General features: G+C 32.7%; 1 protein-coding gene across 4 annotated transcripts; it reads left to right on the top strand.

Annotated features, from left to right (window-relative positions):
• Positions 1-11: 11 nt before the first annotated feature.
• Positions 12-22,478, top strand: LOC106065022 (uncharacterized). 4 transcript variants are annotated; one of them, XM_013223759.2, is made up of 4 exons: positions 12-395; positions 8,688-8,812; positions 14,212-14,593; positions 15,790-22,478. In XM_013223759.2, exons 2-4 carry the CDS (start codon positions 8,759-8,761, stop codon positions 16,923-16,925), a joined length of 1,572 nt encoding a protein of 523 aa, XP_013079213.2. In that variant the 5' UTR covers positions 12-395; positions 8,688-8,758; the 3' UTR covers positions 16,926-22,478. The 4 variants fall into 4 exon arrangements, with proteins under 4 accessions (XP_013079213.2, XP_013079215.2, XP_013079214.2 ...); XM_013223761.2 differs by lacking the exon at positions 12-395 and adding an exon at positions 6,728-6,989; XM_013223760.2 differs by lacking the exon at positions 12-395 and adding an exon at positions 6,996-7,131.
• The last annotated feature ends 40 nt before the right edge of the window (positions 22,479-22,518 follow it).

Here is a 22,518-nt window from a genome sequence, read left to right as displayed (position 1 = left end):
AATGAGGAAGTAAATAATTAGTGTATATGTTCCTGGTCGGTAGTATTAGATTTCAATAGTAATACGATACGAAAACTAAACTTACTCTTATAATTTAATCCTGCATTAATACAAATATATATCTAGTCATATTGTTTACGTCTAGACTATCTTAACTTCTGATCTTATAAAATACCATACTATACTTTATTATACTTTATATAGATCTAGATTCTAGATCTAAGTTTAAGTATAGTAAAGTATAGTCATAGTATAGTAGTGTATACTTATAAACTTATAGTAAATGAACTAGATCAAGATCTAGAATAATCTAGACCTACAACAGTCAACAGAGCTACATTGTCAACACCCATCTCAACTGTAGTCTACAGGACTCTGAACGTTTTTGATGTGAGGTAAAAAAAATTACATTTGTCATTTTGTGTAAATGTTTAAAAACATTATATGTGTAAATACATAGCGAAACAAAGAGGCCATGTCTTACTTAATTAGTTAAATATAATATAGGCTTAGAGCTAGGATGTCTTTCTTATCTTCTTCTTCTTATCTAATATAATACAGACGTTACTTCAAAAAAGAAGATGATTACGTCCTACGCGTCATGCATTTAGTCATGCATATTAACCAATGACTTAAATTCTGCCAACTCACTGGTATTCCTGGCTAGCTCAGGCAACCCATTCCATGCTCTAATAGCACTAGGGAAGAAGGAGTATTTGTACAAATTTGTCCTAGCATACTTAATTAGTTAATTATAATATAGACATAGCATAGAGCTAGATACTCTATCATGGGTGTGCCAGAGGCGGACTGGATGTCAAAGTTGGCCCAGGCATTTCTATACAGTACAGCTCATAAAAGGATAAATTGTATATCATATGATGGGCCTCCAATTATAGGCCTATCTGTTCTCACTATTATTATGTTATTTTTTAATAATGTATCGATAACTGTATGCATGCTCTAGAATCTTTATTATAAAAAATATAGGCCTTATATTATGTTGCTTTTAATCGTTATGTTTGTAGGCCCTAAAAGGATGCAGCCTACTAATACTAACAGCACAAACTACGTTTGTAGGCTATCACATTAATTTTTGAAATGTGTTAGATTAATTTAGTATTTCACTGTAATCTGTAATAGATGTTTTTAACTTGATGCTCATATAGTCCCTTATATATGAGAATATTATAATTGGTGATTACATTGTATATGCCCAACCTGCGACCGCAGCTGTGTATCAAGAATTGGCCTCTTTACTCACACAAGAAGTTGCAAAGGGAAAAGATCGTCTCTTGAGACGTAAAATAGCATAGATTATAAAACCTTTTACAATTTAATGCGTGTCATAGTGGCATTCATCTTATCTTATCTTATCTTATATAATAGAGACGTTACTTCAAAAAAAAAGATGATTACATCCTACGCGTCGTGCATTTAGTCATGCATATTAACCAATGACTTAAATTCTGCCAAGTCACTGGTTTTCCTGGCTAGCTCAGGCAACCCATTCCATGCTCTAATAGCACTAGGGAAGAAGGAGTATTTGTACAAATTTGTCCTAGCATATGGGACGAGGAACGTGCCTTTATCTTTGTGTCTTTCAGAGTATTTTTTAAATTTTGCTATATTGACGAATTTGCATTTTTTAAGAAAGATGACGAATTTGCATTTTTTAAAAAAGATTTACAGCAAAAGGTATACAAAGAATTGCATCATCAGGGGAAACAATATCATTTTATTGTGGGCTCAAAGCATTTGTCAACACTGTCAAAAACTGGGCATCACTAACATGCTTCTTTACATTGTTAATTGTATAGGATCCAAACTTGCTTTATATTTTGTTTCTTGCACATGTGTATTTTGGTTCTTGCACATGTGTATTTTGGTTCTTGCACATGTGTATTTTGTTTCTTGCACATGTGTATTTTGGTTCTTGCACATGTGTATTTTGGTTCTTGCACATGTGTATTTTGGTTCTTGCACATGTGTATTTTGGTTCTTGCACATGTTTATTTTGGTTCTTGCACATGTGTATTTTGGTTCTTGCACATGTGTATTTTGGTTCTTGCACATGTGTATTTTGGTTCTTGCACATGTGTATTTTGGTTCTTGCACATGTGTATTTTGGTTCTTGCACATGTGTATTTTGGTTCTTGCACATGTGTATTTTGGTTCTTGCACATGTGTATTTTGGTTCTTGCACATGTGTATTTTGGTTCTTGCACATGTGTATTTTGGTTCTTGCACATGTTTATTTTGGTTCTTGCATATGTGTATTTTGGTTCTTGCACATGTGTATTTTGGTTCTTGCACATGTGTATTTTGGTTCTTGCACATGTGTATTTTGGTTCTTGCACATGTGTATTTTGGGTCATACATTTTAAGACAAATCAAAGTGCAGTCCATTGATTGAAAACTATTATTATGAAAAAGTGTATAATAGGCAAAAGTACCTTAAGCGGCTGCGAATGAACTATCATCTAATGTTTAGATGCTGGAGAAGTACCTAAATATAGGCTTACTAGGAGCGTGCAATTGAAAATTACAAATCGACATTTAGATGTTTGTTTTTTTGCCTATATATGACAGATAACAGAAGAAGGCCACAAGATCTGGTAAGAAACCAACCATCAACAAGGTGTTGGTTTTATAGTCCACAAAAAGAAAGCTAATTACATTATAAGCTGTAAACCTCTCAAACCAACCATCAACAAGGTGTTGGTTTTATAGTCCACAAAAAGAAAGCTTTTTACATTATAAGCTGTAAACCTCTTAAAAGCAAGATAATTACCATTTGAGTTGAGTCTAGACCTCTCAATTTAACAATTATTCAAGTGTATGCTTAAATGATAGGAAAGGATGCAAATAGACTGAATACTTTGAAGCTAATGATAGAGGAATGAGGCTCTTAGAGTTTGCCAGCAGCTATAAACTCACTGTAGCTAACACCATATTTCCCACACAAACCATCCAGAATAACTACATGGCACGCACCAAATAATAAAACATACAGATCGGCTATATCCTGTTTCCTTGGAGGTTCAAATCTAGCATCAGCGTAAGTCAGAACTTTCCCTGGCACTGACATAGACAGCAACTATGAGATGTTCTAAATGACTGTGAAATTGAAATTTAGAAAAAGAATAGCAAACCTACAAACCCATGCATTAAACTCAACATTGTGAAATTGTTTGAGGGAAATTTGCAGCTGTCAATCTAATACACAAGGACATAGACTCACTGAGAGATATTATCAGAACAGTATAAGTCAGCCTTTGAGGTCCTAGGAAAAAAGCAAAGGAAAATTAAGCCATGAGTCACAAATGACATTTTTGATTTATATGATGCAAGAAGTACAATAGAAAAATAAAGTGAATCCCTTGCTGGCAAAATAATACATTTCAACCAACAAAGACATATGCATGAAAAGAAAGTTAGCAAAAGAAAAATGGATCATGATCAATGCAATATCAACAATAGTAACTTGAATAGTTGGCATTAGCAAGAAATCATATGAAATATGAAAAGCTGTAACCAACACAAGCCATGCTAGAACCACAGTGATTGAAAACAATGCAAATATTGCAAAAATCTGTATGACTTTGCGATAAATCTCTACTACAGTCTAGTCTAGTCAACGAAGCACCAGAGAGTTAGGTGAGGCTGCAGAGTCTGAAGTAGAGGAAGCAAAGGAGCACTTATAGGTGGCAAGTTGCCTGGAACTGATAACATACCATCAGAACTTTTAAAAAACAGTGGCTCACATATAGCTAAATGTTTAGGACAATCTTTAATTATTCCACTGCCCAAGAGAGGAAACTTGAGACAATGCCAATAAGTCTGATCAGTCGTCTAAGCAAGATAATGTTAAAATTAATTCTCCACAGAGAAAAGCAGAGGACGTCCTTTCTAAAGAACAGGCAAGCGTCAGAGCAGATAAAAGCAATGTTAAACAAATATCATCAGGCTGTTAAATGAAAAATGCCTTCAACACCATAAGAAACTGGTAGACTTCAGAAAAGCTTGTGATTGGGTTTGGCATGATGGCATGTGGCAGTTGATGAAAAAGTTGTAAAAGTTTTTTTCTTACTAATTTATTCCTTTATATCATGTTTCAATAAACATGAAATTTTCTTCAACTGTTATGGAAAAGTAATAAACATGGAATTAGGTGTTATGGGAAAGTAAAACAAGACAAAACAAACTGGGTCATCAAAATGGTTGATGGAATTTGGGAGGCCGGGCGGAAGGAAGGCAATATTGCTAAAAATATATTTGTGAACCTTCACATGTGGCACCAATACTGAGTCAGGCAGAGCTTACAGTAGAAGGGGCATAGCCAACTAAATGGAGCAGGAGGTGCTCATTAGCCTTGCCTTGCAACTATACTCAAACATGGGAGTGACTTCAGAGTCAACCTGGAGGAAACATTATGAACCGGCTTGCAGACACAATGCCACTGATCCCAAACTGTATGGACTTTCACCCTTCATTTAGATAGATCAGCAGCATGGAGAGAGGGGAACTGCTGTGTAGGTGACATTGTTCTAATGCCCAGGCATTCATCTTATTTCCATGAGATGATCCATAGTCCTTTTGCGACTGAAGGAGGCCATAGATATAGATCAGATATTGGGATTAATTAATAATTTAACTTTTTTAAATTTATGATTCTTTTTATGATTCTACTTTATATCAAATAAAAAAAAAACAACATTCTGACAAAATTTCACTCAAACTTTACAAAAATGTATACATTCTTGCATATGCTCACTGCTCACTGACCTATTCAGATGATTATCATAACACTTACTTTCTTTTGCTTGGTATTTCTTCTTCGATAGTTTCTGCATTAGATTTTAGGCCTTGACCTTGCATGAGAAATTCATCTGATTGCTTACGTACTTTAGTGTTTTTATAGACCTCTGGATGTATATAATGCTTTATGATTCTAAGAAACCACCTCATTTCTAAAGCTTTGGGTCATATGAATTTAAAGTTAAAAAAAAAAAGAAACAAACAAAAGAGTGTAAATGTGAACAGAACAAATGGCGGGGGATGGCAGCTGGCAAGGTTTGAACCCATGGTTATCAAGTTAACAGTCCAGAGCACATTTCACATGACCAGGCTGTGAGATAGCTTCTAGTAGGGAAAAAAAGCATCTATGCCACAGGCATATTTATCTGAAAGAAGTTTTATGTCAATCTGTGTAGCAGTAGCTCAGAAACAAAGTAGGGAACACATTATGAAACATACACAAGCGTACGTCAATATTAATAGCCCAAAAAAACCTGAAAAATTCTTCTTAAATTCTTATCAAAACAAGCTTTAGGTTTTAGCTTTCTAGATGTTTGTGACCCATTTTTAAAAAATAATTGTAAGTCCAGGCATAATGTTCATAATTAAATGGCAACTAGATATCTACAGTTTTCCTAGAACCTGTGTAATCTTTACAAAGCTTATATCAACTCTGTCTGTCTGGCTATAATATTGTACACTTCCCATTCTCTGATCTTTGCACAATTATTCAATGTCAATGACAACACATGAATCAATAAAAAAATTAACTTATTACTTAATCAGTTAGTCATAGTTAATTTTGTTTTACATAGAGAATGAATTAAGCTAAGGAGAGATCAGCTTAGTGTAAAAATGTGAAACTAAGGATAGATAAAGCACTTGGATAGCTTAGTGGATAGTCAGTTTTCCATTGTGGAGGCTTGAGATCTCAAGTTCAAATTCAGTTTTGAGCGACTCTAAAAAAAAGCTTTTGAAAAAGCAGCCTGAAAACCTCCCGTAAAAGTGTTAAGACCTTAGCACAGGGAGCATGCCAAAAGGATACAAATAATATTGATAGTGCAAAAGTATTATTGTCAGTCTAGATCTGTTAAAAATTAATTACATAATTAAATCAAAATAATTGATACAATTTCACTCATTATAAGCTTTGTTTTTTGGAAAAATGTATTCTATATTTTTTACTTGTTACTTTTTGAAAATATTTAATCAAACATTAGCTTCCATTTTGTGGGCTCCCAAAACCTCACATATATTTTAATGGAGAAAGATGGTCGACAAATCTTGTGTGGGGCCCCAACAGTCCAACAGACCAAGAGATAGGTGAAGATGATATATTATCGATTAAAATTTGTTTTGCAGTATTTGTATCCCATTTTGTGGCTCGGCATGTGAAGGAAATGTTAACATTTCTCTTTTACTTATTATGTTTTTTTTGTAAGTCACCCATCAGTCACCAATCTTCTATGTCACTTTTGTTTTCAGAAGGTGTAAATGATTCTAGTAGAAACCAAAAGTAGGGCTGTTTGAAAAGCAAAGTTTAGAAAGCAGTGGATATGTGTGTACTTCTTGTAAATTGTAGGGATACTTTTCATCTTAATCCTGTTTTCCACACTTGATAAGCCACTTAAAGTTTGGCTAACATTAATTAAATACATGTAAGTTACAGCTTGGTGCTCACTATTTGTCCATTCTTTCCATGGCTTTCAATGAGTCCATTAGAAACCAACTGCATCCCCATGTGCTGGAAATGGTCTTCTGAAGTTAAATGTGCAACCTGTCTTCTAACTGTGTTGAGATGATTGCATTCTTGTCAAGACACTTGGGGATTCCAAGAAAATATTTGGTTTTCCTTCCTGTCACATTTACTTTTCCACTTCATGACTCATTGTAATAGTATAGAGTTTTGCTTAATGCACGTATCTCTAATTGTGGGTAATACAAGTTGAGAGTTAAAAATAAACCAGCAACTACTTGTACCATGTGCATTGTGTTTATCCTGACAAAGAACAGATTGTACTGTTATGATAGTTTCAATTGATATGTTGTAGAGACATCTTAGTTAAGGCTAGTTAGTTTCTCTGAAGTGACTCTAGCGCAGCCAAACTAATGTGTTGGCCTAGTGGTAAAGAAGGATGAGTTCACTTTATTGTCATGCTTTGTCATTGTCAGACTTGTGTCTTGACTCTGTGAGTAATTTACATTATGATGAGGAAGTTTAATTAAATCCATTACTTATATAAATTTTGTGTTGTGTGATTTTGTGCTTTGAAAAGATTGCAAAAAGGAAGATTTTAAAAGTGCATAGAATGGATTAAAATTAAGCTTTAGGTAATTCAATTTATGTTCATTAAGACAAATACAGATACATATTATATCATTATATCTATTCCATATGCTTGGACAAATTCGTTTAAGTTCTCCTTCTTCCCTAGTGCCATGAAAGAATGGAATGGGTTGCCTGAATCAGCCAGGAAAACCAATGACTTGAGTTTAAGTCACTGATGAACATGGATAATTAGATGAACACATGTATACTCATAGGACATAATCATATTCTCTTTGGAAGTAACATCTGTAATCTATAAGATAAAAAAGATTATTATATGTATAAATATTAATGTGTGTAAAAAGTCACCAAATAGCTAGAAAACTCAACTCTACATGCTAATTCTAGGTTATCACTATTTCCTGTGAGGGATGAAATAGAATTTTCTCATATATTCCAAAACGGACACCTAATGAATACAGTTTCTAAGAATTGAAATTTCAAAATACCGGTATGTAAGTGTTAAGAAAAAATGAAGTTTTGTAATTCCCATATTGATGAATTAATTGCAAAAAATCAGTTACAATGCTATTTAAATACTAAGAGAAACTCTGGGACAAACTAAACTGTTTGGTTTTAAACTGTTATACATGTTTCTTAAATTTCTTCAGATTTGAAGATAATTACATTCTTGCCCAACCCTTATGCAGAACTATGGGCATTGGTGGCAGGCTTGGTTACAACCCCAGATCATACCACACAAACATTGCGTAAAACAATAAATCTAACTAATACAAAGAACACAACATTACAAAATACCCAGTAAGAATCAAGGATAAAATGCACATTTGTTATCTTATTTTATAAAATACAGAATTACTTCAAAAAGAGGATGATTGTTATTTCTTATTCCATGTCTTAGGCAAATTTATATAAGTAGTTGCTTTTTTTTCCCCCAAATGCCATTACATCATGTAACAGAATGCCATAATCAGCCAGAAAACATTAGGAATTCTGTAACTTTTAAGTTACAATATCTATACATTTTTCCCCTATTGTAGTTTAAAATTCAGAAATTCATTCCTTCACTCAGTTGACTCTTTCTCTTTTGCTAGCCCAATGTTTTCTTCAAACCAAATCTTTAAAAATCTTTCTGTGAATGGACTTAAAAGTATGGAATTGTTGTTTTTTTTATCTCTGTACTCTTTTTTTTATTTACGCATAAGTTGATCAATCTTATATGCAGGTACTTATCTTGTCTTATAAAATAATGACGATACTTCAAATAAGAAAAGGAGAGTAATCCTTGAAGGACTTGGCCTAAATTGTGCCAAAAACTCAAACTCAAAAAAGAAAATGATAATGTCCTACCCATGTCACTAGGTCAATCTATTCGTGTATGTTAATTACTAATGATTTAAACTCAGCCATGTCGTTGGTTTTCCTGGCTGACTCAGGCAACCTTTCCATGCTCTAATAGCACTAGGTAAGAAGGAGTATGACTGTCATGTCATTTTATTACTGTTCTGTTTTTTTATAGTCTAGAATGGTTGCAAAATTAAATTATTTCTTTGTATGTTTATAATCAATTGTAATTCTTTTTTTTTTTTTTTTTCAGAATGATTCAGTGAAAGAGACTTGACTTTGTTTTCTTTTTTTCGAGGAAATTATGTACCTTGTTTTGGCAAGATGGAGGTGTTTGCTGGTCGCATGACAGTCAAAGTTCCATCTTTCTTTGGCCAGGTTAATTATTTTTTTAATAGGCCTGTAGTTTTATTAATTCAAAAATAGGTTTTATTTTTTTTTTTAAATCAATCATTTTAGTAAAAGTACAAATAATGTTCCAAGTGAATGAAATCTCACTTATATGATAATGGAATTACGTATAAAATGCAGATTGGGAAATATACAGTTTTAACCAAATGTAAAGATTTAAGTGGAATAATCTAAACTACTTAGATTCTTAATAAAGAGATTTTTAAGTCTGCAGGGGTGAACAACTGTAAAGAAAAATATAGTGGACATATAGATAGGAAACCTCACTGGACTAAATTAAAAGCACTCGTGACTAAAATGCCCTATTTTATTTTTTTGGCCCAGCAGGGCTTCCTTCCTATATGTATATCTGTTCTATTTTTCTTTGTTTTTTAATAAGCTTTAAACAAATTTTAATAACAAAATCAACCACACTCATACATACTAAGACTATGACTAAGACTGCTTTATTGATCCTTACGGAAATTTGTTGTGATTACAAGGACTCTTTTCTCATATAAAGACAACACAACAGAATAATACACATAAATACAACAGACACAACATAAAGAGTTCATTCAGCGACTACACACAGGTATCTTGGTGCTTTTCTTGTTCCCTGATCAATGAGTAGCGGTGATAGAGTCTGACCGAGTGAGGTACGAACTAGTTTTTGTACCGCTCCGTTCTTGTTTTGATTGACAGCAGTCGCCCACTTCGCAACGACCTGACGTAGTTCTGATGGAGCAGGTGGCTGTTGTCTTCCATAATTTTTTCGATTTTTCTTAGGTACTTTTGTTCAAAAAGTTCCTTTATATGTGGTAATGTTGTGAGTGTAAAATTTTTGATGCTTTTTTTATGATGTTTTCTAGACGTCGCAACAGTTTAGATGAGGCTTTGCCCTGCCAACAATTTGTTCTGTATGTTAGCAGATTTTGTATAGTCACGCCATAAAAAGTCTCAAGGATCTTCTTGTTTAGTTTAAAGCTATTGAGTTTGTATAGAAAAAAGAGTCGCTGGGCTGTTTTCTTTGTCAAAATTCCAAGGTGGTCTTCCCATGAAAGCTTGTTGTTGATGATAACGCCTAGATATTTATATGCCTTTACTTGTTCTATAGATGTAGTGTTTATTTGCAGTTCACGTATAGTTTGTTTTTTCTTTCTAAAATCTATTATAAGTTCTTTAGTTTTTGTGACATTCAGTTCTAGAAAGTAGTCGGTGCACCAGTTTGTAAACTCTTCTATCGAGCTTCGATACTGAGTTTCATCTCCTGAAATAAGACCGACTATGGCAGTATCATCAGTGAATTTAATGAGTTTAACTTAACTGAGTTATGTCATTAGTGTAAAGAGTGTACAGTACAGGAGAAAGTACACAACCTTGTGGAGCATCCGTACATAGTACTCAAGTTGACGATTTGGTGTTGTTGACTTTAACATACTGGGGCCGTTGGGTTAAAAAGTTTAGAACCCATGCTTGTACGTAAGGGCTTACATTTAAGTTACTCAGTTTGTTTATCATTAGATTTGGCTGTATGGTATTGAAAGCCTAGGAGAAATCTACGAAGAGGACTCGTGCATATGTTTTGGGTATATCGAGATGCTTATAAAGCTGGTCCAATAGCAATAGAATGGCATCCTCAGTTCCTCTAGCTGCTTTGTATGCAAATTGGTGAGGGTCTAGGCTGTTATTGACTTTTGCTACAAGTTGTTTAAGCATATATTTTTCAAAACATTTCATAACAATAGGTGTTAGTGCTACTGGGCGGAAATCATTTAAGCAATCTATTGACATCTTAAACATATCTGATGTTTTTTTCCTGTTGACATCTGAAACATATCTGATGTTTTTTTCCTGTTGACATCTTAAACATATCTGATGTTTATTTCTATTGACATCTTAAACATATCTGATGTTTATTTCTATTGACATCTGAAACATATCTGATGTTTATTTCTATTGACATCTGAAACATATCTGATGTTTATTTCTATTGACATCTGAAACATATCTGATGTTTATTTCTATTGACATCTGAAACATATCTGATATTTATTTCTATTGACATTTTAAACATATCTGATGTTTATTTCTATTGACATCTTAAACATATCTGATGTTTATTTCTATTAAAAGAATTTTTTTTTACAAATCAAACAAGAATATCAAACTAAAAATGTATTTTACTTTGGTTACGTCAGGATTAGAATGTGCGTCTTTAGTTTGGGACCCCTTTTACTTACTTAGACTTAGGTCCTCTCACGCCATTCGGCGCATTGAGCGGCAAACTGTCTCACAAAGATCTGTCACTGGCAAGGTCTGAAGCCTCCTCCCACCTGGTGTCCACTGTTCTTAGGTCCTCCATGAAGGTGTGGCGCCAAGTTATACGATGATGTCCCTGTTTGCGCTTTCCTCATATTGGCCTGCATGTCATCGCAGCTCTTGGTATTCGTAGTTCATTAAGTCTAAGTCTATGGATACTCGTAGTTCATAATTATCTTCTCTTTTGAAGTAGCGTAATTTAGAAGATAAGATTATTGGCACCTTAACATATCTGATTGCTATTGGCGTCTTAAACATAGATTCACTAAATGTATAAATAGATTTAATCAACTTTGAGATTCCTGTCCACATCTTTTGTCTGAAAATTCTTTACAGTTAATATTTTTGAAGATACCTAAATTTTCCTAGCACATTTTTCAATACTCCCTGAATAGCCCTGCATTAGTTGACATTTGTTGGGTTTGATAGAAAACTTTTAACATTTCTTTATCAGATAAGCCAAGTGATTGTTGTGTTTCAGAATGAATTATGAGAATAATAAATCTTCACACCAGCTATTTATACATCTATAGGATAACAGTAAAAAACAGTTCCATTTTAAAATAATTTACAGTATAGAAGTTTTGTTTTCAACTATTGTTCTTATACAGCTGTAATAGGAAATAAAAGTCCAGGCCACATTGATGCCAGTAGCTACATTATATAGTCTCCTTTAAGGTTTTCATTATAAAAAATACTTTTTTTTTTAAATACTCATTCGCAAGGACTAAGGCTTCTTCTTCTTCTTCTAGCCAGCTTTTTGCTGCTGAGCTGTCAGCTCTTTTGCAGACTGTGCCAAGGAAAAATAGTGTGCTGTTTTCTTCAGTTGTTCAGCACTGCCGTACAGGGTGTTGGTTATGTTGGGCTGGAGTGGTAGTAGGGTCTGCCTAAGTGGATTAGGAAGGGGCATTCAAAAAGGATATGGTTTATGGTTTCATAAGGGTGGGCACAGTGTCTACAAAGGGGGAGTTGTGTGGGATTTATTTTATTGAGATGTTAATTTAACAGAGGTGTATGTCCTGTCCTTAGTTGGAAGATAGTAGATTGCTATTTGTGGGGGAGGAAGTTAATACTGTCCAGCATGTTCATTTCTTTGTACATGGCTCTGCCTATGTTTCCTGTTGCCCATTGGTTGAGCCACTCCTCTTTGTGGTTGTTGATTAAAATTGACTAAGGAAATATGCCATTTAAAATAATAATTTAAAAAGTTCCCCTTTCAGGCCTTGTGATCTATAGGGCGGATGATGTTAAGATCATTTGTTTCTTTGGCCAGCAGTTAACGAGCAGGGTGTCATGTGGCCATCACAATGACCAACTGCCTTATTTTCTCCAACTACCCATTAGAATTCAGTGGACTCAGGGGTGCCCTAAAAATCCCTAAATTAAAAATCCCAGTGTTTACCAAAATTCGACCCCCAGGACCCCAGTTTTGGAAGCCAAGTGCTTAACCACTCATTGACAGCACGCCCATCCCATGTTAACAACTCACAAAATGAATTTAAAAAAAGGAGTACAAAGAAAAACAACTTTTTTTTTCCCCATTGAACACTTGAAGACTGAAGTTTGTCCTACTCTTAAGTAAGAGAGACAAATGATTTTTGTTAATGAGTTATGTTTCAGTAGCTCTGGACTAGACTGGAAGTAGGATTGATAAACTGGGATTGAACCACTTGACTGACCTAGATAACAAGGAAGTGATATAGTTTATCTACACTAGCACTTTTCATCTATCACCATAGTTCTTTCTTAATGCTTGTATATATGTATAAATATTAGGAGATGTAATATAGAAAGAGAAACTTTCTATCATACAATTATTCAGTTGTGTTTTAATGTATAAACTCTTATTAACATCAACATTTTATGAGCTGGCCATAACAAAATAATGCAATGTTTATACAACTAGATGACATTACCACATCAATTTAAAAAAAAAAGTTTTTTTATCACGTAGCTGATTTTTTTCTTACTGCTCTAAGAGAATGTTCATACAAGCAAAAACCTTTCATACTTTTACATGTAAACCATTCAGACATTATATATAAACTTATTCAATTTATATATGAAAACCTGTTAACCATGTTAATATTTTATAGATGTCATTTATTCATAGCAACCTTTGGTGTATAAGAAACAAAATTTAGATATTTAGCTCTTATATGGCTTTCATTGGATGAGAAATAGCTTTGAACAAATTGTTGATAAATTGATTAATATAAGAGTTTCAATTTCTCTATCTTATCTTATTAACTACAGACATTACTTCAGAAGAGAAGATAATTATGTCCTAATTAATGTTTTAATCTAGACTTGCATGTTAAGGAGAGACTTAAACTTTGCTAGGTCATTGGTTTTCCTGGTTAATTCATGATCAGGCGAAAAAAACTTCTTAGTCTAAATCTTGTGTGTTATGTAAATCATCCTTTAATTCTCTATCACATATTTAATATTAATTCCTCAGAGCTGTACTTCTAGGTCATAACTTGTCTTCTGTAATTTAAAAGATAAGATAAAATTCATGGTACACCTTTCCAGATTTCATTACATTACCTTTTCTTTTACTAGTTTCCAAAGATTTTTTTCATCGAAATTCTAATTTGGTACAAATTAAATTTTGCTGATTCCTTTTTTTTTTTTTTTTCAGTGTAAAATATATGTTTAGTTCAGTGTTTCCAAAAAAAAATTAATCAGCTATCACTGTTTCATCTCATCTCATCTGTCCCTTGACTTTCATCCCCCCACTTTTCCTGGTCAGCAGCTGTTCTTAGCAGGATATCAAGAGAGAGGCCGGTCCATTTTTAATGTTATCCAGCCAGCTTTTCTTTGGATGACTCTTTATTGGTGCTCCCTCCACTTTACTTTATAATAGAAACTTTGCAACAATTTCTTCTTTTGAAGAACTGTTAAATCTTTTTTTTTTTTGCTATTCTTAATGAAAAATGATTAGCTTTGAATGAAAATGTGAAACACTCATTGTCCAGGTATAAAGTAAGTATAAAACTCTTATTATCTTAGTCGATGCTTAGTGATACTTGATATCAAGCTCTTTTATTTTTTGTTCACAGAGAACCTATGAAAATGTTTGGTGTGTGCTTCATGCCTGTCCTGAACCCAAATACGTTCGAATGCACATATACAATGATGAGAACACGAAACCTAGACCTAGAGAAATCATCCTCTTAGATAAGGCAAAGTGGAAGAAACTAGGCAATGTAGAGTTGGGCTTTGGGCTTGAGCTGAAGGGCAATAAATTGCACACCTTTAAAGTGAACTCCAGGGAGGATTTAAGGAAGTGGATTTTGTCTCTGTGCATTGTCAGCTTTGATTTGTTTAAGACCAAAAGTGAAGTAGGTGTGGAAGATACTGGGAAGGTTGACCTAGATAGTCTCTTAACTCGAGACAGCTCAGCTGTAGAGATGAATGTACTTTACGGAAGCTCCTTGAACCGTAAGTTTTCATTAAGAAAATCTTTGAAAATTTATTGTTGATTTTGTTTTCTGCCCTTCACACTCAAGTCAGACTGATGCACTCCATGGTCATGGCCACATTCTTGTATGCTTAGAATTGCAGAACTAAAATTAAAATTAAATTATGGCTTTTATATAGTGCTACTTTCATGCTTATAGCATGCTCAGAGCGCTTTGGTCCAATCTCAGTTGTGGACCAGTGGGGGGATGGGGTATCTAGGAGAAAGTATTTCCGTGCTGCCTTTAGGCGCTCAGTAAGCACAACTCTGCCCGAGTCGGGTGTTGAACCTCAAGCCCCCTTCATAGGTAGCCAAGCCAAGCTAAGTTCAAGCGCACTAAGCCTCTCGACCAAGCTTCCCACTAGAGAGGATGATCCTAGCAATGGAATTGAGATACTATAGAAGTATCCAAGGTATCACCTACAAAGACAGGCATAACAAATGAAGAGATTAGAAACGGGATCACAGTGGCTATTGGGCCCCACAATGACATGCTTACCACTGTCAAAATATGCTTTATGGCCATACCACAAGATTCTCAGGGCTCGCAAAGAAAGACGTTTGTCGGATCATGTGGGATGCCTCAATGGTTTAAAAGAGTAAAGGATAGGTGAAAGGGAAAATGCAGATTGAAAGTTAAATGGAAGTGTTATTTACACTTCAGTAGTATTATGTGATCAATGATTTTAAATAGATGTTAAATAGATTTTTTGTTTAAAATACAAATTCTGTCATAACGGTTCCTTCAAGAGAAAAAAAAATAATAACCATGTAGTGGTCTTGATTTTATTGAGTCACTCACTTCCTGCTAAGCAAGGCCAAAGGTTGAACCTATCAAGGAAAGCATGTTTGTTAGATATACTTACTACCTGATATTAGCCAAGACAATTGATGAGATCATGATCCCTTGAGGAATACCAGTTGTGGATATGGAGTTAGAAGGCTTTCTTACAAATCCTTCAAATGCAATGTTATTAGAATCATTTGGTAACCCACTGATACCCTGTTTCACACTTCTTAATGCCTATTAATATCCTTTTTATAAATTTTGTCACTTTGATGCCAGGATAATGTATCCAACTCAGCTAGAATAGAATTTCCAAATATGTTATACATTCCAAGTACAGTACTTAGTCTACTTTGTAACATTTCCTTAAAATTTTTTTTTTTTTTTCAGCCACCATGCACTATTTTTTTGTCGCAATCAAGCAGGACAGTGACTTTCCTAAGCTCAACATGTCAGGCCTGTACAAAATGATTATCCATGAAGAAAATATTTATGTTTGCAACTTGGATTCTGATGATGTGGTTGTGGCGTGGAGCTTATTTGAAATAAAAAAGTATGGCTACAACTCATGCTTTTTTTACTTGCTGGCTGGTGCCAAGGCTGAATCTCGGGAAGGAAACTATGGAGTTTATACAGCGGTAGGGGAAAAAATTAAGGACTTGTTATTAACAGAGGCAAATAAGTTGCGAGAAATTTACAAAGATGAAATAGCCAGAAATATGGCTGAAATGGGAGCGTCTGCTTCAACAGATGACGTAAGCATTGAAATACACCAATCAGCATCTGAAGGGAGTTCTGATGTTTATTCCCAAGTAGATAAGAGCAAATCCGTTTCTCAAACTCATCTTGTTGCATCAGCCAAACAGCAGAGCAGTAAGAGAAAAACGGAGAAAGAGAAAAAAACAAAAGATGTTAGCAAAAAAGACAAGGAAAAATCGAAGAACAAAACAAAAGATGTGAAGGAGGAGAAGCATTATGCAGATCCGTGGGAAAATAAACCCAAACCTGCAGTTAGTAAAAAACCTGCCAAAGCACCTGGCTTCCATGTTGATAAAGATGTTTATGCCGAGCCAGACAAATTAAAGAAGGGCTTAACCATTACCAAGAGCAGAGAAGTGGTCCACACGGAAAACTATGAGCCAGCCCCACTGAAAAAGCCAGAGATCATTCCTCCTCGGTGGGAACCACAGCAAGATGACTTGAATGCAAATGACACTTATGCACACATAAACCGGGCAGCACCCGAACCGGTTTCCCATGACAATATTTATGGGATGCAGTCTGCCTCAGCTCCCATCAAACCAAAGATAATCCCTCCAAAGTGGGAGGCCAAAGGAGACGACTCAAATAATAATGATACCTATGCCCACATCACTAGAACAGCAGCCAAAGCGTCTTCTCATGACAATATCTATGGTCTTGAGTCTGCGTCTGCTCCAATCAAGCCCCCACATCTTCCAGAACCGGATAATCCATATGAAGATACAGGTCCATCTACCAGTGCGTATGAAGCTGTTCAGTATTAATATCACTTGTAAACAAAAATCAAGGAAACATTTTATTCTCACAGCTTACAGCACAACAAAATAATTTTTTTTAACAGAGAAATTTAAAATAAGAATAATTATTTTTTTGAAATTTCTTGAATGTAACAGAAGCAAGAGTTACACTAATGTTCTTCCATAGACATTTTGTTAGATTTCTAAGTCTTTACCCATTTCTTATCTATCATTTAAAAAATTGCTTTTATATGGGAAATTTTTTCATTATTGGGAAAAAAATATTTTCCTTTTATAGGGATGTGAGGATTTAAGTTTTTTTTACTATATGCTACCTTCATATACCTGCCTGCACTACAACCTAATGTTCACAATTGTTTCATTTCTGTGATGTTTAGTGACGCAAGGTCATTAAATTTGTTTTTCAGGCTAAATAAAATTGAGTATTATTTTACAGTAGTTTGCATGGGCCATCAGGATGAGGGTCAAAACTTGAAATACTTAAATAGAAAAACATTACAAACTATTTTCCCCTTCCATTGGAAGTCTCAACTATTTGATGCAATTGTATGTACCATTACCATAGCATAGGTGTGCAAGTTTACTAAATGAAAGCAATGCTGCACATTTTAGATTTCTGTATTCACTAATGCTGTGGTCATTTTGTTCTTGTTAAATAATTGTGGTTCTTTGAAATTATTCGGGCTCTTTTACATTTTTCCTTTTAAAGAGTTTCATAGTTTTTTGTGTGTAAATGGCACAAAACATTCCAGTTTTCACAATCCTACAACCATTCCACCTTTACATTTGCCTTCAGAATAATGTTTTCTTTTCAAAACTGTGGAACAAGTAGCGTTAGCCTCTATATTTATAAATTACTTTATTGAGAATTTGTAGTAATGAACTTAAAACTTCATTGATGTATTGTATTAGTTGAAATTTATGTCTAAATATACATATACTTAAGATCAAATAGTGGCTAGGATAAAATTAATCATTATATTGTAAACTTATCAATCTTTATTTTTTTTGCTATGAGTTACTTTTTTTTAAATGATTACAATTTTATTCCTAAATTTTTTTTTAATGTACAACATTATATTCTGAAGATTGTAATAATTTTTATGATTTTTTAAGGTAAATTTATATGTATATTTGAATTAGATCAGCTTAAAATGATAAATGTTTGTAAAAATAACTGATGGAAAGTAATTGTCCCTTGCATATTACAATCATTTTGCATTTGATAATTATCAGACTATAACATTGAAATTATTATTTTTGTTTTACACAGTTTCTTTACTATAGTTGTATAAATACTGGCTGATTTTCAAATTGTTCTTCATAGAATTATATTTTTTTAAAGATATATACATGTATATATTATTTTTAAAACTATGGTATTACTTAGAGAAGATAAATATTTATATATTAGTGCCTTATTTATTCTTTATTAATGTTGACATTAGTCATACAAAAACATATTGAATGAGTATTGTACTTAAATTATTTTTAAAAATTTAAATGAATATTTCAATCAGTATTGAATGTATGAACTAAACTGTATGGGCATGCTCAAGTTGAAGAAAGATTAAATTCATTTTGTATAAACTTTTCCCCCTATGCTTCTATGCTGACTGGGTTATCATAACTTGGTCACTAAATCCTATAACTCTGTCATCTTTGCTCTTGTCTTACAACTTGGTCGACTTTTATTGTATAATAGCGTATTCATAATCAAGGCAAAAATCTTTTTGTGTTTCTTCTGATATTATTTGTTTTCATGATTTGATTTTTTTTTTTAAACTAATATATGCATATTTTTTTTCCATGCCATAATATTTTCCGGTAATTGTAAATTGTATATCTAGATGTTGAATCAAATTTTTTTATTTTTGTAGACTTATTTCACCAGTGTTCCTACCAACAAATGTTTCTGAATTCTATAGCATCAACATTTTTTCATACAAAAAATTTTTTTTTAAAGTATATTACAGGGTTATTAGTAGCATGCTTAAGATAAATTTCCCATTTGCAAAGAATATCATTACTTCTAATAAAAAAAAAATACACACTTGGCCCTTAATTATATTTTTAAAATATTAGACTGAAACATAGTTTGTCTAAAGAAAATTTGTATAAAATAAAAAAAATGTACAATAGATTCTCTAGGCCTAATCTTTTCTTTGCAGTAGTAAACACTTGAAGTTCACAACACTTGTACAGACTTGGTTCTAAGCAATTTCGAACTCTTCATAACGGATAAATCCAAAATCCATTCTATTTCTACCCGTGCATTCTCTAAATTATTCCAGTTCAGTACCTACAGCAGGTTCCAATTAATGTAGATGGTGTGTGAAATATGGCTAATTGAAAATTTCAGGTAGGATCCCAATAATATGAATATAGTTAATCTGAAAAGTGACAGGTGGTGGCTAACTCAACAAATCTATTATCTGCCTGGTCAATTAAAATTATTTGACCTTATGTCCATTTTAAATGGATGCTATCACTAGTGATGGGAACTAAACTAAATTTAAACTAAAACTAAGTTTCAAATAAAATAAAGTAGTTAAACTATTAGTTTATCATGAATTTTTAGTTATAGTTAATCTGAACTAAAGAAAATTAATTAAACTATACAAACTTTTTCATAACTCTTTTTTTTTTGGGGGGGGGGGGGGTTGATCTAGACCTAGCCATAATTATAAGACTGTATGCCTACGATTTGATCTTATTCTTTTAACACTAGAAATATTTATCTATAATAAAATCAGTAATAAGGAAAATGTTTCTTACATAAATGTTAATGCATAATAAAATTGGATTTAAAAAAAAGATGTCTAAATAAATGTGTGCTTGTATTTTTGCCTTATATTAAAACCTTTAGAAAAGAAAGGCACTTTAAAAAAAAAATTATAATAAATAACAGATTTAGAGTTTCACATTTCTAATAACCAAAAAAGTAGAAACTAGATTGTTGGAGTTTTATGAAATATTTGACCTGTGTAACTATTTTTTGTAAAGTACATGCTTGACTAACCTTGCCAATGTGTTATTTTCTTGTCTTACCACTTGACAATAAGCAAATACTATTGCATAACACGCAATGAAAAAAACGCAGGGTAGTCTTGTAGTATCATCGACTACACTAGGCCTACATGTGTATGTCTACTTGACCATGTTGTTAAAATCAGTCATATTTACTTTTTGGTCAGGGAGGGTGGAATGTGAATTAAGATATGTTTTTTTTTCTAGAGTTGGTTAGCTTAATGCTTTTAGATCTATATAGTCCTAACTGTCAATTTAGACCTAGATCTCAATTATTAAGTCTAGAGACTGGAATCTATTATACATTTCGGCTTTAGGTTAAAGCTATAAAAAAGTGTACTTGACGTTCCTGCAGTTAATAAATTATTTTTTGCCGCAATTTGAATTGATTAAAACCACTAAATATTGACCTAATTAGCTAATCAAATTCCCACTATACACAGAAATTAAACACCACCAAGCGAATTAGGAAAAATTCTATATTAACCCATTCATAATATTGCATAGAAGCATTTGGCAAAATATGTTTAATAACATTTTTTAATACTGCTAATTTTTTTCTAGTTAAACTTTTGCCTTAAATATTTTTAGTTAAACTAAAAGTTTCTAACGTTTTAGTTAACATCACTAGCTATCACTTATGGATTAGCTTTTACCCATATTAAATATGCTGCAGTGCATTAATGTTTCTGAGTATTGATTTCACCAATGTAAATGAATACGTTGTTGTTTTTTTTTAAGATCATAAGAAGGATTCATGAATCATTATTTTTTTTTAGATGAGAAATATGTGATAAAACTTTGTTGTAATCTTTATTTTAATGGACTCGTGATAACTGAAAAGCCTGTGGGTATTCAGCTGTTTAGAAAATATATGTGTGTAATTTAAAAGCCTAATAAATGAAACTTATTTATGTACCTATTGAATTGTTTTTCGGAAATTTATTTAGCTTGTTATTTATCTATATTTTGTTTATAATGTTTAAAAAAAAGCTCTTTACAATCAAACCACATTAACATCAACAAGTTATCTTACCCACTTAGAGAGTCATTTTCATTTTTTAAATAATTTATGAATCTTAATTTTTTATTGACTTGTTTGTGAAATATTTTGTTTATAAGTAAGAAAACAATGAAGTGAAACTTGTATATACTAGTAGATAGATTCAAAAGTTGTTCTGATAGGTAGTCAGTAGTAAGTAGAATTAACTTTTAAAATGATTGGGTTGTTCCCAGTAAGAAATTTCAAGGTAGTGTTAGTAGACTTAGACTGTCTTTATCTCCTAGAGGTATAATAAAAAAGTAGTAGACTGCTAGACTGTCTTTATCTTTTATGGGTATTAAAAAAAATGTTTTTTTCTTTCCTGTTACATTATTCATTTTGTATTTTAAATATTATTTTTCTTCAAACTTGACATATAGAACTGTCATTTGAATTGAATCATTTGAATCAGTTACTTTCTTCCTCATTGCCAGAAAATCAAAGTCTTCCAGAAAGTGGTTTGATTGGTAAACGAAACAAATAGTTCTATGTTTTGTTTATACTGGTGCCTGAATCTAAGTTTACAATATAAGCCTGCTGTGTTTATTTACCACAAAAAAAAAATCTTTTTTCTCTTTTTTAAACAACCTTCAACAAGTGTTCATCAATTAGTTAAAATGGAACAGAACACTTTTGGTGCCAACATTGTATTTATGATTGGATTTTGTGTATATATATTTTTATCTAAGTACTTAGCAGTTTTTATGTGTTTGTCTTTTCAAAGCATTTATAAGTCTTGACCAATTATCTCTCTTTGTAATGTAAAAAAAATGTTTAGCTTACAGTGTAGTTCAAAGATTAAATAAAAAAAAAAGGGAAACATGTTTTCACCATCTAGCTGTACTGTTGTAAATTGTCAACATTAGTAGTCCAAAGAGTGCTAGCTTGCCTGCTCCACAGAACTTCTAGTACACTACTGGTAGTACACTACTGGTAGTACACTACTGTTAGTACACTACTGTTAGTACACTACTGGTAGTACACTACTGTTAGTACACTACTGGTATACAAAACTTTCATTCCAATTTCAATTAATATCAAGGGACTCATGTATGAAATTATAAAACAAACAATAATTAAAATAACTTACTTTTTCACTTTTTATAAATAGTACTTTTTTTTAAACATTTGACTATTTTCATTTTGAAATATTAATCAAGATATCTACACTCATTAAGACTTTTGGAGCAATCGTTACCAAAGTAACCTACATTTTTAATACACAGCTCCATTCAAAATTTTGTTTATTTCTTAAAGTTGCCCATATAGAGTGTATCTATCTTGCACTCATTCTGTTGCTGTACTTTTGCATGTCCAACTCAAAAGTCTATGCCATATTACGGAATTCATGCCACGCAATATCTCATGGAAACTTGAAGGTCAAGCCAACAAAAGACATCCTTCAATTGAACATGAACCTCATATTATTTTTGTATGTAACTTATTTTGTTGTTACTCAAAAAAATTAAAACTGCTAGAATATAAAAGTAGACTTATTGGTTTATTGTTTTTGTGCATTGTAATGTT

The sequence above is a fragment of the Biomphalaria glabrata genome, chromosome 1, assembly GCF_947242115.1.
Source record: "Biomphalaria glabrata chromosome 1, xgBioGlab47.1, whole genome shotgun sequence".
Taxonomy (NCBI): Eukaryota; Metazoa; Mollusca; class Gastropoda; family Planorbidae; genus Biomphalaria; species Biomphalaria glabrata.
Note: the sequence above shows the minus strand (reverse complement) of the source record. Positions and strands in the feature narration are given on the sequence as shown.